Below are 19,528 nucleotides of genomic sequence, written 5' to 3'. Positions count from 1 at the left end.
AAGATGAAAAAGTTTGCAGATCGGAATCGAAGGCCAATGGAATTCCGAGTGGGTGATCAAGTCCTCGTGAAGCTCTATCCTGATCGCATGGACATTTTCCATGGTCGACACAGGTCATTGATCCGCAAGTATGAGGGACCCTTCACAGTGCTGAAGAGAATCGGAAAGCTAGCCTACAAGCTAGACTTGCAGCCAGACTTTAAGGTGCATTCAGTGTTCCATGTTTGTAACCTGAAGCCCTTCTATGTCGATGAGGAAGACCCCGAGAGAAGCGTTCCAGAGCGAGACTCGATCCTGCAGTGAGCCCCGTCGACCAAGCGAGCGGCGGACCGTCAGATGGAGGAGATTTTTCGGCACAAGACAAACTATTTGGGGGAGCCGAAAAAGTACCAAGTGAAGTGGATAGGCGAACACAACCCCACCTGAGAGTATGCATTCCGCATGAAGCAGCGCTACCCGCTGGAAGTCAAGGCCTATCATGAAACTGCTGGCGCCGAGGACGGCACATGACTTGAAGGGGGAGTCTGTTCTCCTATGTCTGGGAGTTTGTACAGTCCTTTGCTTTATTTTGCATTGTGCTTCCTTTGCTTATGTTGAATCATTTGCTTATGCATGTTTACTTGTAAGGGAGTACCCTCCCACCGGTCTAAGTGTCAAGTATTGGGATTTCTTGTTTTGGGTGGTCGGCATGAGAATCCTGTAAGAGGCCTCGGCCATCCTATATAAGTAAAGTCGAGATCATTCTCCTTGCTTATCTTTCTCGTGATGTACTAATTTTTCAGGCGAATACATTGCGAGATTTCTTTATTCATAAGCATTCTTTGTACACTCGTTTTCTCAAACCACCTTTGCGCCCCATTCAACGGTTTGAAGTCTTGTGGCAATCAGGTTCTTGTCGCGCCGCACGGGCCAAAGTTGTCAGCCCCTGACACTTAGCACCTCCATTTATTTTACATTATGTATTACGTACGCCTAGTTCATGTGCTTAGATATTTCGATAGGATTTTTCACGTGGTTGGTTTGGGATCCATGCAAAACCAGACATCCGGAAAAGGTGAACAATGGGTAAAACATCGCCAGCATTGCGGAAACTGGAAATTGAAACAAATCATTAGATTCAGCTGAATCGCTCATGAATTAGGCAAAAATAAATGCTATCGTGTTCACTTTTTTAAAAAATGGGAAAACACAAAAAAATAAATAAAAATAAGGAAACTTTCAAAAACATTTCAAATTAATAGAAAATAAATAGTATATAATACACGGCATTTTTCCACCCCTGATGGATCGAATCAATTTGCCACTCACTTCGTTCACATCTTCATTTCTATATCTCTGGATATTACAGAGAGGGGGAGAGAGAAGGAGAGATAGTTGAAATGATTGATAACTTAATATTGAACTGAATATTGACCTATACAAGCAATAAAGTTAACATTTCAACTAATTATTACTGTGTATAAGCGCTAAAACGCAAGTAGTAAGAGTAGTATAATGACTCCTATGTACAGAGAAAGAAAGCCTGTATGCAGAATTCTCCATGAGCTCCAAAGCTGTTCCCTCGGTAATAATGGCATCAAAACCTTACCCACTATTATTAGGCGTAGTGTAGTGGCTCGGCCATTGATCTGTAACAGATTTGGGTGAGGTAGGCTTCAGCAATGCACCAGTTTCTTTCTCTGGTGACAATGCCACCTTGTCTGATTCACACTCACCCGACTGGATCTGCCTCAATGTTTCAGCAACTTCGTCCATTGTTGGCCTTATTTCCCTCTCTTGTACCAAACACCTGAATGCCAGCTCCGCAACAGCTCTTACAGTTCGATTTACCCACTCATCAGTCTCAAACTCAAGTGAAGAATCAACAAATTCATGCAATTCATGATTGTTGATCTTATTAACGGCCAAATTGGCAAGATTTATCTCATGCCTGTGCCGTCTGATATCAACAGCAGGCAACGAAGAGATTAGTTCTGCAAGTACTACACCAAAGCTGTAAACATCACTTTTTTCTGTTAACTGGTAGCACTTGTGATAGTCAGGATCAACATAGCCCGGTGTCCCCTGAGGAGCAGTTGAGACATGCGTCACGTCAAGTGGGAACAAGCGTGACAGGCCAAAGTCGGCCACTTTAACATGGAAATCTCTGTCAAGTAGTATGTTGTTGGTCTTAACATCCCTGTGAATGATTGGTGGTTCAAGCCCGTGCAAATGGGCTAATGCCCCTGCAGTTTCAACAGCTATGTTCAATCTCACCTTCCATGTCAGATGCCCTCCACTAGAACGCATGCCATGAATATGGTCTCCAACTGTCCCATTGTTCACATACTCATATACCAAAAGCAGCTCTCTGCTATGGCGCGAAGTGCATCCATAGAGGCAAACAAGATTTGGGTGGCTGATGCCAGAGAGGATGGCAATTTCATTCATGAATTGCTCAACGCGCTTGTAGTTGTTCTCATAAAGTTTTTTCACAGCCACTTTACGACCATCATGGAGGTTTCCAAGATAGACTGCACCAAATCCTCCATCACCAAGCTCATTTGAGGGACTGAAATTGTGGGTGGCTTCTTCCAGCTCCTTGTATGTGAAGATGGTGACACGGCCAGCACACCTTTGGTGGAAGCTTCTGCTTTCCATATCAATTGTGCTTGAGGTTTTGGAGGACGAAAAGGATCGAGTTAAGAATCCCTTGGAAGAAGGTGTTCGTTTCTTACCAAGACAGCGCCAGACGAAGAAACCTATGATTGCCAGCAGAAAACTGCTAGAAGCTGAAACCACGCCTGTGCACATAAAAAAGAAGGTTAATACTCATGGCAGAAAAAAAAAACAGAAGAATTCCGTTTTTCTGTAGCGACTTTTGCAATGCATAGGGCTTTGGAGAGACCCAGCAAATCAGACTCTTTTGTGGTGGTCCATGGATGCCAAAATGCCATGGTCATGCTACCATGTCAATGTTTTAGAGTTAGCAGATTAACTCCAAGCAGGCCTGGGCTTGTATTTGAGCCTTTGAGGGGCCATTTTGATGTAGAGTAAACAGGACACACATTGTAACAAATACATGCTGCAGGTGCTTACCTATAATTATTTTGCTCTTGCTCCTATTTCCTGGATTTGGAAAAAATAAAGTATTAAGACATTGCACAACTCATTATATAGATAATCAACTGTAACAAGTATCAAAAGTAAACATCTACAAACGATAACAAACTGCTAGGAATGGAAGCAAGCATCTCGCTGCAAACCCATTTGTCAAATGCACAACAATTCAAAGTATCGTCATGTTATTGGTGAATATTGCATATTAAAGAAACAAACAAATTTTGCAGGCCTGCAGCGTAGCAAACTAGCAATGACTGATCCCCTTCTTTATGCCCCCAAAAATCCGGAAGGCTTAGCTGTAGAATGCTCACACGTACTAAAAGAGTTTACAAAGGAAAAAAAGCATTCAATCTAAATGTATAAAATGGTCCTTTTACCAGGCATTATACACCGAATACCCCAAGATTTTTCGAGATGCAAAACTCATGGGTGATGGTTCATGAAGGTAAAGATGGTCTCAACAACGTCATGCAGGATTTGTCATCAACATGTGAAACATTAAGAAACCTCAAACCAAGCAGGGTCCAAAGAGCAGTGTTAAATTTTCTCTACAGAGTAGGTCAAGTAAATTAACAAAAATAGAGGACATGTGCCAGGAGAAGATATCATGCACAAGTGAACACCTGGTACTCTCTCTCTCTCTAGAGCAGTTATGTAGAACGAAGTTAATTTTTTTTTAGACTTTCTCAGGGCTGGGAAAACAGCTTTCTAGGACAGGCTGGGTTGACCATGAAAGCACTTACATATGATCCTGTTCCATTACGGTGACAATGCTAATCTATACGAATACACCTACAAATGGGCAGAACCACCTAATAATCAGTCAGTACAGGTATCCTTCCAAATAGAAAGCAAAATTTTATTGTGCCCCACTGGTGTAATGTGTGTGATCAAGGTGGAAGCTATGATGGTAACAGAACTCGAGAAGCAGAAGTATATCAGGCTACCAGCTGATTTTGAAGGTGATCCGTCAGAACAATTTTTTTGGTGCACTAATCCATCTTTGCAGTAACAAGCAGGGGCATCATCCTCTCCAAATACACACTGGCCCCCACTGGTATTACACTTGAGGCAATCAAACCTCCAGCGAAGAAAAAATCCACCACTCAATATGGCAGAAAGGTTTGCAGACACGGACTCCTCAACACCAGCAGGGATTTCATACATAGGACAATTGATGCGATGGACATCAAGAGGCAGCTTTATCTGTTCCTGTGGACTGTAATAATAATACAGCAAAGAGCCATCAGCACAGTCTTTTCTCTTCCATGAGGACGGAGGTCGCAGAAGCCAATCATTAGCAGCATTGCACTTGAAGAAGGTAAGGTTGACACCAGAGAGCCGGAAACCACTAGTAAGGAGTCTTCCAGAGAAGGTGAAGTTTTGAGGTGATGAGCAAAGTTTTGTCTCATACGAATCAGGGTAGCGAACTTCCATGCTACGATCAAGGTATGTAATTCTTTTAACAATGAAATCGCTGTCGAATAGACGAATCTTAGTGACGTTCCCGTTGCATGATATGAGGTTGACACAGCAAGAAGAATTGAGAGAACTGAAGGGGAAGAGAATTGGAGTTGAGTTGCTGCAGTTGAAAGGAGAACTACAGAAATTCGTACTGCTGAGATTGGACACGACTGTAGCAGCCAGGAAAAGATTAATCACAAGAGCAGGGAAAAGAAAGAAACGAAAGACGCGCAAAGACATGGCTTGTCTCCTCCGGTAGCCACGAGAAGAAAGATTGAAAGATTTAAGAAGAGTCTCTTCACATCATTACTCGGCAGGTATGACCAAAGAAACGAGACGGCAGGGGAAGTCGGTCAATTCTGTCGTTGAACGTTCGTGGGGGCCCTTGGAGGAAGGAGGGCCATTTGAGTCACGGCGACTTGAGAGGGAGGGACATTTCGAATTATGTGTAACAAATACAGGAAACGGTGTTCGAAGACGCAGAAGATTTGTCGGGGGGCCAATTTGATACAATCTTTTGTCCTGTCATGCACCTTTTCAAAGTGGGAAGCCTTCCCTTTTCACATTGTTGGAGAACCATGTGACCGGTGTTACTCAATTTTATAAAATCTCAATTTTCTAAAATATTTGTGGACGCACATAAACCCCACTTTGAATTTGTAATATTGACATAAAAATTTTCATGAAAATTATTTGAGACAATTAATGATTTCTACTTTTTCTCTAATCACATCCGTTGTCAGAAACCTAGAAAAAAAGAAAGAAAAAGATTAGAAGCTTGACCCGCAATGGCCCCACTCAGAAAAAGATTAGAAGCTTGACCCGCAATGGCCCCACTCACCTATCAAGACTAAACGAGTTCAGACCCGAATATTGCATTGTCTTGGCCGAAAGGTTGAAATGGGGAGTGGTAGATTCCCCTGTGACTTCACCTTAGAAAACTTATGGATTAACCACCAGTAGTCTCGGCTTCCTCTTCTTTTCTTTCTCTCCTTTTTTGCGTACCAAAAGGGAAAATTGACTAAACCTTTTGGGTTCATACGAACACGAGCCTTGAAGAAGACTCAAGCACAGGCTCCTGCTATTTAATAGAAACAATCCTCGCCTCATCAACATCACTCCACTTCCAAAACCACAGCAACACAGACGCACCGTCTCTACTACAGACCCCAGGGGTTCGTGCTAATGGGTCGCCTCGGACCATACTTAGATAGTAAGCCGCATATTTACGATTTTGTTGATAGGCACCTCAATTTTTCTGACTGTCAAAAAGAGGCTTCACGTCCAACTATGTTTGCATTTCGAACACATAGAAGATTGGTTTCAGAAAGCTCAATTTTTCCTTTTCACCTGTACATAAAAGAATCGTTTTCTTCCCTCCACCAGCATCCTCAACTAGAGTTAAAATAATTTTTTTTTAAGCAACAACGAAGATAGAACTTTGGCCTAAAATCGTAAGGAAAAGTAAAACCGGCAACAAAAACGAAGGGCAAACGTGAAATTACAATCGGACACCTGTGGGTTCTACAGAATATTTAATATCTAAGTATGTTGATGCTACATATAAGAAATCCTACCTAACACTAGTACTAACTAATTATATAAATGTTAACCTAACCAGTGTTGGCTCCTCACCAGCTTCATACACTATTCTGCCTGCTTCATGCACTATTCTGCCTTGTATTTATTTATTTATTTACTTATTTATCAAAAGCTGCAATATTAGTTAATTTAACCTCATTTATAAATGATCACTCTACCTTCATTAATATATTTTGTGTATTCACTTGCATCTGTGCAATATTATTCCTGAAGTTTTAAAGAACTTCACTAAACAGTATTCACATCAAATGCTTTGCACGCAACATTTCCTCACACAGACCAAGAAACCACACACAAGCCTGCGTGTGCAAAGAACCTTTGAAGAGCAGACCACTTGAAATATCAGATCACCAAGAGGCCCATCCACAGCTTGTGTTACAATTTTATGGATGACTACCACTTTACCTTCCAGATTCAGCCCAACTCGAAGCAGGTAACCCTTAAATAAAAAGTCAAGTAGTACTGTAGTAGATACAAACAGCAGTGTATTTTATTATTAGCAATACCAAACCCCAAGGTAATCAAATCAAGAACCCCATGACTGAGATAAGATGTGCATCGGGAGATGATCACTTTAAACTACTAAGTTTGAAACCATAAGGTGCTCAAAACAGACTCACGTAAGGTGAGGACTGAGGGCGAAGAGAGCTTTAAATGAAAGGCTTCTAATAGCTCCACTGATCTAGTGAAGTTCAATTGTCTTGTAAACCCTGCCAAGTGGATAGGACATCACGAATTTAAAACCCGTCTGGCATGTATTCTACGAAATCGACAAATTTATAGATTTCTTTCTAGTCTCTGGCTATAGAAATGCCAACTTTTGAAGAGCAGGTGGCGGCATGGCGCCCGTTGGAGAAGCTGAAACAAGGAGTAAGGAAAAAGTTAAAGCAGTGAGGTAGGTTGTGGCTGTCAACTCACGTAGTAAGTGATGGTCCTTACGATCGTCAATTTCTTGGCAGGGCAAAGCTATAAATGCACAACCTTTGGGTCTGAGTGGTAAAACACCACAAATTTTAATACTGCTCTCAAGTCTGGGTTCCCTTCAGAGTCGTCCAAGATCAAAGATAAAACACATACAAAACTTTCAAGTGCAAATATGTAATTTTCCTTAATCCACATGACTGCGTTGACATACTTGGACACTAAGAACAAGGAAGAATTTACATCTACAGAAAATCTAGAAGCTGAGCATATCAAGGATAGAGGTTGGCATCTCCTCATAACTTATCCATGAATTTGTTCAACTAGTTGGTATAGATCAAGAAATGGTCAAGCTGGAAACAAGAGATAAGCGTGGACAAGTCAATGAAACCTTCATGATGGGGCAATAATATATTGCTAAAGAGAGCATAATTTTCATACATAATAAATAAGTAGTTGGGGACGTAGGTGAGAAACTATTTTCTAAAAAAATGACATGAGCTAGCGACCTAGTCCTAGCGGCGATGAGTTTGGTGACTCACCCTCAATAATCGCACAGCTACAAGAGACTGCGTTATTCACCACCGAGCCGGTGGGCCGAGCAGAAACTTCCACACCTTCCTTTACCCACCTTCTAATCAGTCGCTTGTGACTTGTGAGCGTCGATGTGGAGGGGGGTGCGGGGCCCATGCTATAGTTGGATATCCAACGTGGGCCGTCGATCGCAGTCACCCATGGTGAGTTCAATCTCATGTAAGCGGGACCTCCGCATTACGTTGCCCATGAAGGTAGGTTCGACGACTAAGCCGGCTCGTGATGAGTGCGAGATTCAGCCACAAAATGTAAAGTTGATTACGCTTCTGTCTTCTAGAACTGCGACGACGAGGAACGCCTTACCTTTTATCGGAAAAGCTTCTGATGGGAATTGGCCACACCGGGCATTGGATTCAAAAACCACCCTCATACTTCGAATTAAGTAACTTGATGTATCACCCAAAGCGCACAGAAACATGTATCAAGAAGAAATGTTTCTTTTTTTTTTTTTTTTGTAAAAATGAGTGCAAACATGAGGTTAAGCCACAACACGAGGTGGCCGATACTCGCGGGAGATGGGCCGCACTCAAGAGTTTGATGAAACAATGCATGTTGTCTCACGTTTTCCAAAGAAAATTTTCCCTAGCCAGAGGGAGAGAGAGAGAGAGAGACTCACCAGAGAGAGACTCAGGCGATGAGGACGGGGATGGGGCATCGGGCTGGTTGCAATTGACAGAATGTGCATCCTGTCTGCAGAAGCAAAGGAAGTGGTCGCCGGTGGTGTTGTATCCACAGCGCCCACCTGAGGCGGTGCAGCCGAGGCAGTCGCCCATACTATTGACCGTCCAAACCACGTCGAACCCCTCGGTCAAGGACGTCCACATGGTCCGGGCGTCGCGAGAAGAAGATGATATCAAGACGGGGAAGCTCAGCGTCGTTCGGCAGCTGGTCCACGAAGCTAAGGTGAAAGAGTCGTCAGAGAAGGCGTAGGAGTAGGAGGTAGCGCCAGGGTCAGAACACCCAGAGACTAGGTTAGAAGTGAAATTGTAGCTCGAGGTATCACCGCCGATATAATTGGGCACTCCACTATCAATAGGCTTGGTAGAGCATCTGAAGAAGAAGATCCCCATTGTATAATTCGTAGCGAAGCTGAGAATGGATTCACCATTGGAATTGGTGATATCGGAAACAGTGATATTCTTGGAGGGAAGCGGGCACTGGTTGTTGACAACTGGCAGGCTGCGGTCGATGGCCAGCTTGATGGTCTGAGTCGTGTAGTTGATGCTCTTGACAATTAACTTGAGACCCGTGGGCGTAATCAGGGAGAGAAGGGCATCGGCCTTGTCCCCTTGGCAGGTGAGTTTCAGACCAGGGACACTACAACTTGTCCCGGGTGTGGAGGCGGAAAGGGAGAAGGGATAGTGGACGGCGATGCCATTGCAGGACGCCGGGGCGCAGTCCCCGTATTCTGGGATGTCTGCTGCTGTAAAGGATGGGTTGAAGCAGAACAACAAGAAGGAGCAGAAGAAGAAAGCCCTCATCTGACTAGAGAGAAATGGCTCAATATCTCGACCACGAGACATCTCTCACCCAGAGAGAGGGAGAGATTACAGGGAAGGACGAAGCATGAAAGGAGTTGGAGGAGAAAGATGGCAACCGCAGCAAAGCAAATAGACAGAAAAGGAAAACACAAAAAAAGAAACTGAGAAGGTCGGCAGGCGAAGTTTACGGGCATACATGTATCTCTGCTGCCTTGTCAATAGCCCCAATAAAGGACGAAAAGAAGGTCATTGACTACGACTTTTACTAAAATACCCACGCCGCCAACAAAACGGCAGATCACCTAAAATGCAGGTCAGGCAGGAAAGAAAATGAGAGGAGCCATGGTGGGCAAATGGACATGATGAACTGGTTGAACTTGTCGCCCTGAGACAAAAAGGACCACCTAAACATCACCAGCTGGCAACCTAATCCAGAATCTCAACCAAGCCGGACCCAGACAAAGATGTGACATTTAAACGATTGCCAACTTCGGATATCGGACAAAAGAATCCCTGATCCAGTTACCCTAAGAAACGAGAGGAAAGCATAGCGATGGACCATGCGTACCCAGACCAGGAATTGGAGTTCACTCACTTGCTCGACCCAGGCCCGAGACAGCCTTGCTCTCCGCGAATGGGAACGAACCAAAAATTTGTCCAAGGCAGAAAGCTCGAAGGCCATTTCTGTAAATGAAAGCGGAAGCACGCGGTTCCGTGAAGTAGTTGGTAGGGCCATCGCCGCCGCGGTGTTTGACTCTCTCCCCGCTTGGGGCCCAAGGAACGCGCCCGCCTCGACGGGGTTTAAACCAAAACTGTTGGGGCACAATCGGCAACAAGAGAAATCTAATTCCAAGCTTCCTCCTCTTGATCAGGGGATCGATGTCCAGAAACGGTCTCAAAAATGAAGAAAAGGACGATTTTGCCCCGACACATCGTCAACGAGGGAACCAGTTCAAGCCAAGCTGAGAGGCTGGAACGTGGGGAGAGATGAGAAACCAGACAGGAGGAGAGATCTTGTCGTGGGGGCCGGCCGGTGTTCTCTGTCCCTGTAGGCGCAGCCGATTCGGCGGGATTTCCCCACGTCCGGACAGTAGCGCATTACTGCGCTACTGCGGAGTGTCCAACTTGAGTAGATTTCTCTCAACGAGACAGACCAGCTAAGCTAAGTGGGCTACAATCAGATTACGTTTACAGAGAAGCAGTCCAAGAATCGAACAGCTGTCGGCAAAACAGAAAAGAGGAACATGACTTGGCTGGTCAAGGTGGCTTTACCACCAGTGACCATGAAAGAAGGATCAAACCAGAGTGATGCTAATATACTTCCATAATGGAGAGAGAGAGAGAGGTTCACATTCAGGTGTGTCATTTGGAGATGATTACCAGGACAGCAATTTAGTCTGGTAGAAAAGGAGAGCAGAAAGAAAGCAAGCGAGAACGGAAAATGCAAATGCATCAAGAACTTCGAAAAAAAATCCCAACCTATCTAGAAGAGATAGAAGCGCTTGAAGTGCTAACCTAATATCCGGTATTTTCACTCGGAAGATATTAGACCCATGTGCAACCAAAAACTAAAGTTGCTGCTAGGTTACAATCTAAAGTCGTTCTCATAACATGTCAATTTCTCCGTGTAAGCAAGTTATTCATTTGTCCACCTGATTTTGTATATCCAAGGCATGAGGATCTGGACATCCAAGCATAAGGTATCGAACCAATGAGCAGATGCTACGATTCATTCAGAAAAACTGCCAGAAAATGGTAGCAGATGGCTGAAATCATGCCTTGCCTATCTAGTTTAAGGTTTTTTCATATGTAATATTCCATCTCACGATACTTTAATCCCAGATTGTTAGGTGCAGACTGCTGACTCTTCGGTATGTGACGCAACCACCTCAACCATCACAGTTTCTTGGCAATTAACAGGTATTGGTAGATCTGTTAGGATAGTAAAGCTGATTCAGATCCGTTGGCAGGATGCCACTAAAGAAGAATTGATTTCTAACTGTTCTGTGATCCTGCACATAAATCTTTTCTCTCCCTCTCTCTCTGTGCTGACTTTTCAGTGTGTGATGCAACCACCTTCAAATTCATGGTTTCTTGGGGTACTGCAACTGATTCAGAACCTTCGGCAGGTTGTCACTGAAGAAGAATTGATTTTTAACTACCCTATGTTCTTTGACATGAGCCATTTCTCTCCCTCTCCCACCCATGATTGAAGCAACAGTCGATGAGATGACACGTTAGGTGCTTGAAAAGAACCATGACAGCCATATGAACAGAACAGATGTCTCTGGTACCAAACTCGTGAACACAGCACTAACAACAAAGTCTCCCGTTTCAAAACAAAGAGTTATTAACCTGTACAGCACAGTACTAAACTTGGGCACCAAAGTTAAATAAATCAATGCAGATTGAAAACATGGATAGGAAAGGGTCGAAATTTCTCGCGTTCCAACTGCAACCGGAAAATGGCTTGCACGTGGCTTAACTTTTCTCAAGCATACTCATGGTTTGTCAGATAAAATGCATCAGAGAAGCACTGCATCCCTGAAGCTTGTCAACCACTAGTTTTGGGCTATGTTTGATAAGATTAACGGCCAAACAAAACCAGGAGATTGTGAAAGCGTTCATAATATGATAGATTTTGGAGGTTAAGGTACACAGGAAGGTTTGGCACCTAGGTGGCAAATCTTTTAGGATCTAATAGAAACCCCTATGACCTCTGCAAACAGATCCTCATGCGCCTGTAAAACATTCCCCCGCACCCCACCTCCCTTTCCAACCCCCACACCCCCCCCCCCCCAAAAAAAAAAAACAACCCCAAACAAAACAAATTCCCAACCCCAAACAAAACAAATTCCCCATCCAGTTAAAGTCACAGTGTATGATGCATAATTTTCTTATGGCTCGTATGTTTCCAAACTTCACAATAATTAGGTAGAAACTAAAGATTTCACATTCAAATAAACACCTAAACTAGATAGCAGTTCCATGTTACATGTGTGGAACAGGGAAGTCAATAATTAATAAACCAGCTAGAAGTAATAGGCAATTGGCATGTATAACATTAGCAATGAGTCGAAATTAGAATCAAAAGCACTAACGTCATTCATGTTGATGAAAAGGTCGGCATGTAGGAAAATTATCCCTCGCTAAAATAGCTCATAACATTCCCCTTATGTTTAACTTCTTTCATATATGTCTCCTCGACATTTTCCGAAGAAAACCAGTTTTTCAACGGTTCACGTGTTCTCGAAAATGAGATCTTTAAAACTTGTCCACGACATCCCAAATGCTTCCCGTGTCACAGGACGACCCTACCGCGATATTTCAATTTGATTAAAGGTATCATTTTCAGAATATCGTGTATATTGAAGATGTAATGTCTAATATTCACATACAGGAAAGCTACTCTGTCATTCCAGTGCTGAAATTCGTGACCCCATTGTGTTTGGCGTCGAAACAAAGAACGGAAAAAAGAAGGGAGGCCATGGGGGATAGGAATGAAATTCCGAATTCGCAGGGAATTGGCGTCCCACCAACATCCCCAATTCCAACCTCCAGACAAGAGAAAAGACCAATCAAACACGCGTCGAGTTTCAAAGGAACTATCGATTCTCGCCAACAAGGCGCGGGGGTGAAAGGAAAGCAAACAAATGAAGGAAACAAGAGGAAAAGATAAATGACGAAGAAGATCAGAAAGAAATAAACGCTTACGGTCTTTGCAGTTTTTATCGTGTAGCCCATCGTTGCAGAAGCAAACGAACTGCCCTGTGGTCGTCTTGCGCCCACAGCAACCTTGGGTTGCTTCACAGCCGGAGCAGAGCGCCGCCTGGCTCCAGTCCAGCATGAATCCACTCTTGACGGTCATCGGGAAACCGCCGTTGTCCGGGATACTAACAACGCCCGCGAAGGGAACCAGCACGGACCTGTTGCAGACCGGCAACCACTGGGCACTCACTGAGGCCTTATCTGGAGGAAGGACGTAGGACCTGTAATATTGGTTACTCAAGCAATTAATCATAGGAAGGGTGTACTCCGACGACGTTGGCGGGGGGTAGCCGTTGGAGGAAGGGGACTGGTTTTTGGTGCAATTGATGAGGAAAAAATAGTGCGTGTTAACCGGATCCCATTTGAGGGTGGAGTTGGGATCGAGGGAAACGTTGTGGCCAGGCGCCGGACAGAGGTTAAAACCGATCTCCGTGTCGACCAGGGACAGCTTCTTGGAGTTGTAGTCGATGCTCTTCACCAGGTAGACATCGCTCGGGAGGGTGAGGATGGGGTTGCCAGTGCTGCAGTTGATGCCGAATCCTTCGTATCCGCAGATCGATTGGGAAGAGGAGGGTGCCGTCGACTCGAGGTAGAAAGGGTACTTCACGATGAGGCTGCCGCATCTTGTCTGCGGGCAGTAGTCGGACAAATTTTTGGCCGATATGGCGGCGATGAAGAAGAAGAAGAAGAAGGGAAGCAACAAGAAGAGGAGAAGGTGGCGGTGGTGGAGAGGCATGGTCGACGACAATCGCTTTTCCCTTGTGAGAGAAAGGCGTCTGTTGGAGTTGGAGGACGTCAATAAATGGAGGATTTGGGAAGGAGAGGCGATGCTTTAGGTGGGGGGAAAAGGCAAGAGACAGGGCTGGATTGGTGTGCGCGCGCGCGAGAGAGAGAGGAGCGTTGAACCGGCCGATGACTTCAATTCTTCAAGCAGCGTTCGTTCGGAAGCTTCCCTCGCCCTTTCAACCCAACTTGCCGCCCTTCTTTGGCGTTAAAATACCGTGCGGCCGTTCAAATTGGGTCGGAAGCAATTGGTCAAAAAGGTGTTTTTTCTTTTTTGGTTCACTTCGATGCAAATCGGATTCCTTTCAGAATAGAGAAAAAATATAAAGAAATGGGAACGAAATACACGACAGTCGGAATAAGGGATGGGAAGTCTTAATTCCAAGCACAGAGTCGATGAACAAAGTTGCACCTTTTAGCCATGGTAAGACGCAATAAGACCCTGAGAGGAGAGAAAGGTTCATACGAACTAGTTTAATGGGTTTGAGATTTGAATATCGCCCTTATTTTTTAGTATATTATTTTTTTTTAAGATTTAAATGATGACAAGTATGACAAAAGAATGTACTGTAAGTATATGAAAGCACTAAAATAAATTATAACATTAAAATAATAAAAATGTGGCGTTAAGGTAAGTAAGGCGATTTTTCTTAATAAAGACTTAAGAGCACACGCTATCCCACCCTGCCACAAATGAAAAGGTAGTAGAAAGAGAGCACGATCGGACAAATGAGTTGAGAAAAAAAAAAAAAAAAGTGTCACATCCTCACCCTCGAATCTATCCGTCTCCCAAATCCGCTACTTTTTCCCGACCCCATCTGCATTATTTCCTGTCGGAACTGGAAGCCGCCGAAATCGGCAGCTGGCTTCCACCGGAGAAAGTTTAATAACAGCTATGTTTTCTTGCACTTCTTTCTTTCCGATCCCCTTCCCGTTTGCTATTTATTTGGTTGACAAAATATTTAAAACGGCTATGTGTACCATCGTTATTGTAAGCAATCTTACCTCTCAGTGCATCATTTAACGATCAAGTAATAAATAAAGGACTCGCCATTGATCTGCTTTGCTAATCTGCCACTACTGTATGTTATGTATTTGTATTTGTATTTTGTTATTAGATGAATGGAGAAATAGCTGCAAGCTTGCAGCGAAATGTTAAAATATTATTCGTGTGACCAAACACAGCTGAACATATTACTTATCAGCAATTTGCGAAGTCTACAGAATCTAAATTTTTGCAGCAGAAGCAACATTCTTTAATTCATCGCTGGTACAAGGCAGGAATTCCTTGCTGCCCTGGAACTGATCAATTAAATTAATTTACATCGATGGCTTTGGTTTGATTGAACTTGCCTCGATCAAGTTCCATTTAGTTTTAGTTTGACATTGGTTGTTGGTTGATCTAGTTTGAATGATTTCAAGCCGGAGCTTGATTGGTGTACGCTCAACCGCCATTGTTCCCGGCCAGGTTCGATCAAGAAGCTCCATTTCCTTAACGCTCTGAACCCAGGGAGCGTTTGGATGACACTTTCGTCTAACCCAGTTTCGAGAAAGCTTGGTTTTATGAAAACTAAATTTTTCACTGAGTGTTAAAAACCTTGTTTTTTGGTCTGAGCGACGCGCCTGAAGTTAGTTTCCGAATAAATCTATGGGGAGCAGGTTTTTGCTCTCTTTCACAAAACCAGTTTTTGTGAAAGCTAGGTTTTCCTCAAACCCATTTTTTATGACAGTCAAATACTCTAAAATTAGGGTTTTAAAGTGTCATCCAAACACCTCCTTACATTGTTTTCTGGATACCGTGGGTTTGAGAATTTACCCTTTAAAAGTCAAATTTCTAGTGTATTTTCGAATTTCTAGTGTATTTTCGAGATTCTGGACTATACGAATGTGATCCACATGGTTTAAAACATGAAAATTTGTAATAAGTTTTTTACTGCATGTACTGCAAATTAATTGATTTTATTAGTTCTGAAGCGTGATATTTAACAATCTAAACAAAGTTATATATATATATATATATATATATATATATATATATATATATATATATATATATATATATATATATAGAGAGAGAGAGAGAGAGAGAGAGAAATTTTGCAACTTCATTGCACCCAATCCAATCCCAGCATTTCGTCCATTTCCAATTCTGCAGCTAGTGATGATTTGATTGTTGACTCCTAGCCGGAGCCTTCGATGGTTTAACCCTTAAGGGATACTGCTTGATATCTGCAAGAAAGATTTCTTTGTGTACCACTGTAGTTGCATGAATCCATAAAAACTAACAACAATCCTTTTTTTTTTCCTTTTGTCTTAACTTTAAAACTGTTGCAGATCAAGTAAAATCATTTTGAATAATTCTCAACGAGAGATGAACAAATCTCACCTAAGAAAACAGTTATTTAGGCCATCAATGGGGACCAAGTTCACATCTCTCTCTCTCTCTCAGTGGACTAGGAATTTCAAATTTGAATCAGCCACTGAATCATAGCTCCATTGCGGAAACTGGCCCCCGTCAGCAATAATAATTCCATTGTAAAGCAAAGCCTGAACTTTCTTCTTCAAAGGGAATCCAGTAGACTTCTCGAGTTTTATCTTCAAGGGCCGCGTCCGACTGACGCAAGTGCATATCTCACACAATCACATTGTGGGCTAAGTCGCCATCAGTTCTCAGACGTATCTGCTGCTCCGCTGCAGTATCTTGCAACTGTGTGTGTCCTCCATTAAACCACCATGATTCCGCGTCTTCCAGCTTTCACACAGCCTGCAGTAGTAGCTGATATAGGAACACCGACTTGGTCAATTTAGAAACTCGAGGTCAAGACAATCCGCCATCTCATGATTCCAGGTTCATCGTCTATAACCATTCGTCCCCATTATTTAATTCCCACCTTACTCTCATCAGCCGTTGACTTGAATAAAATAATGTTAGTGTATGGAACTTGATTGGACACTCATATGCAATACCGCAGATCCTTATGTTGAGAGGAGGGCCGCAGTTTGTCTAAGTCTTTTTCTTTGAGAGTGTATGTGAGTAAATAGTGAAAGATCTGTGAGATCGTGGACGTAGGAAATTATTGTTTCGAACCACATAAATCTTTGTCTTCTTTCTTGTTGTTTTTAACCCCCTTTCGAAAATGAGAGAAAAGAATTTATATTGTTCCTAGCAAATAATGCCTCAAATGTGATCTAATTCCCCACAACCACCACCCTGGGAGAAAAAGAGACGGAGTAGCTGGTGAAGATAGCCAATAAAATAATCGGTCAAGTTCAGGTGTCGTAAGGATATCATCTCAAGCGTTCGGTTGCTATGCCAATATTATATGTGCTTCAAAGCAATTAATGCCAGTTAGAAAATGTTTAAGTTGAAGATTGGCGACTCTTAACTCTGTTGCGTACGGAAACTGGAGAAATATGGCATCCAGACGTGTGCATTTTACAGTAATTTTTTTTATAGGGTGTGTTTGATAGCCAAGAACTGAGATTCGAACCTGATTTAAGATCTCTTTTATCTTTAACCCATAGTGAATTTGACTTTGAAAAAAATGATTTGAGATACTCAGTTTATGGTCAAAACATTAAATTTAGGAGTCATTTGATAGCCTCTGATTTTAGTTCCTTAGGATTCAAGAACCATGGATTTAAGATCGAACTCTTCTCCTCCGATCTTTAAATCCTACTTTTTTTTTTCAATGCAAAGAAGTAAAATAAAGATTTTAAGTATGAATCTTAGATCTGATTTAAGATCCTTTGTTTGATGGACCAAAGAATTTTTTAACATATTAGTGAAAGCATGTCATGTCAATGCCACATCGGATCCATGGATGTCAAATATGAGGTAATCATAAACACCTGCTTAAGGTCAGATGGATGGGAGTCCAACATTAAATCTGTGGATCTGAGATTTTTAATGATCATAAATTATTTGGGATCTCAAATCCAAGACTATCAAACGCACCCATAAAGAAGGAGGTAGACATTGGACCAGATGGCATGAGATCAAGGCAAGTGAAGATGATAATCATGCTCAAGGATGGTGGTTGACATAAAAGGCCACCGAAAGCTATGTCAAGATAAGAGAAGAGATGAAGATGGAAACCAAAAACCATGTTACCCAAGCTATGAACATGGAAAGTAGTTGTCATTGAAGTATCAAAACAGCATTATATAATAAAACGTAACAACATAGATGAAGTTTCTGCTTGCTGCAAACCAGCAAAAGCATTTAAAATTCAATTGGTGGGACAATATTGCTTATTCTTTACACTAATTTGGGTATGAATAGATTCTTTTTCAATTTATGACACTTGAAACTCTAGATAGAAGTCGACATAATAGTTAATTGCCAAATTCCAAGGTTGGTGTCACCCTCTTGTAGCGAATAAGCTGATGACAACGTTGCAATATGTTGATGGCGACTTTTATGTGATATGAAAGCTGCACCATCCTAGTGAGAACAAGGGCCTCGACCCCCTTGACTTCAGGGTCCAAGGCTATGTTGGTGCTTGAATTAGGACCCTTTGCACATCAACTAGTGTTTCACTTCCACCCTTCCTCTCTAGCTCCCTACTGGGCTATTGGTTAGGGATGTCAAAGGAATGAGATATAATTTAAACCATATTTGTTTTTATCGATATTCATATATTCAGATTTGAATATATTTTTTGCATTTAAATCTGAATTTAAATCCAAAATTTGAATCAAATATGGCCGATTTTCAAAATGTAAGAGCACCGGATATTAAGACATTTAGTGAAAACTAAATTCAATCTATTTTTCAATCTAATATTAATTTTTTTTTCATATCCAATTTTTTCGGTACGTGCCATGGGATCCAAATCTGGCGACATCCCTTGGGGGACCAACAAATTTCTCGGCAACAAGCAGGAGGGTCCTAGCAGTAGCACGCTTCCTGGGGGGAAGGCACATCCAATCCCGACAGAGACCGGGGAACCTGAAGCCATAGCCCCGGTCTCCATGGATGCATCCTCATCAGAAGATGCGGCAGCATTACCAAGTGTTAAATTATGTCGTGCCAGCATTTTGAAATATTTCAATTCAGCTCTATTAATTTGATATGCAGTCTTACCAACAATTGATTCGCCTCGGTTTATCTCACAAACTGTGTCGTTGCCCAAGTGAAAAGATGCAGAAGGAGGTATCGGGATGTATCATTATGCTGTTACACCGCAAAAGCAGGTATCTCGATTATGGTTTTAACAATTCTCCATCGCCTGACGCCGGAAAAGATTCTGATTGCAATGATCAGGACAGCAACGAAATCCATGTGTAATACATGAAATCCTAACAATTCCAAGCAAAAAATTATCAGGAAATCGGTTTCAAACTTATTTCTGTGGAGGCCGACTAGAAGTGCCATGTCATGATGTTTAAATGTTTTCATGAGATCGATTTCCCATCTTTGACTAATTTCTATAATCATTTTTATTTTATTTTTTCTGTTTTATTTTTTTTCCCATTCATTACTATAAATAAAAGTTTCATTTTCAAGTAGGGAGGTCGATAGATCATATTGGGATTGGATATCCAAACTGCTTTTTCTGAGTTAAACATCGAACCAGTAAGGAAATCGGATATGATCCAATTTTAGGAAATAACATCCAATCATATTCAACTTTGATTTTAATTAAACGTTCAAACGGTTGGGCAACGAGCAGATGTATGTTCGCTAACCATTTGCATATATTTTATTAATAAAAATATTATTACTAATGAATTAATAAATTAGTTTAATATTTGTGCAGACGTGGCCTACATGTCCCTTCTTATCACTCCTCGTATCTTCTTATTAC

At 42.2% G+C, this 19,528-nt stretch overlaps 1 protein-coding gene across 3 annotated transcripts; it reads right to left on the bottom strand.

Moving 5' to 3' along the window:
• Nucleotides 1-1,374: 1,374 nt before the first annotated feature.
• Nucleotides 1,375-13,910, bottom strand: LOC116264079 (LEAF RUST 10 DISEASE-RESISTANCE LOCUS RECEPTOR-LIKE PROTEIN KINASE-like 1.2). 3 transcript variants are annotated; one of them, XM_031644037.2, is made up of 3 exons: nucleotides 12,879-13,910; nucleotides 3,079-3,108; nucleotides 1,375-2,783 (listed from the first exon to the last, which is right to left on the bottom strand). In XM_031644037.2, exons 1-3 carry the CDS (start codon nucleotides 13,666-13,668, stop codon nucleotides 1,585-1,587), a joined length of 2,019 nt encoding a protein of 672 aa, XP_031499897.1. In that variant the 5' UTR covers nucleotides 13,669-13,910; the 3' UTR covers nucleotides 1,375-1,584. The 3 variants fall into 3 exon arrangements, with proteins under 3 accessions (XP_031499897.1, XP_031499896.1, XP_031499898.1); XM_031644036.2 differs by lacking the exon at nucleotides 12,879-13,910 and adding an exon at nucleotides 8,300-11,904; XM_031644038.2 differs by lacking the exon at nucleotides 12,879-13,910 and adding an exon at nucleotides 4,050-8,286.
• Nucleotides 13,911-19,528: the final 5,618 nt, after the last annotated feature.

Source organism: Nymphaea colorata, chromosome 11 (assembly GCF_008831285.2).
Source record: "Nymphaea colorata isolate Beijing-Zhang1983 chromosome 11, ASM883128v2, whole genome shotgun sequence".
NCBI lineage: Eukaryota > Viridiplantae > Streptophyta > Magnoliopsida > Nymphaeales > Nymphaeaceae > Nymphaea > Nymphaea colorata.
Note: the sequence above shows the minus strand (reverse complement) of the source record. Positions and strands in the feature narration are given on the sequence as shown.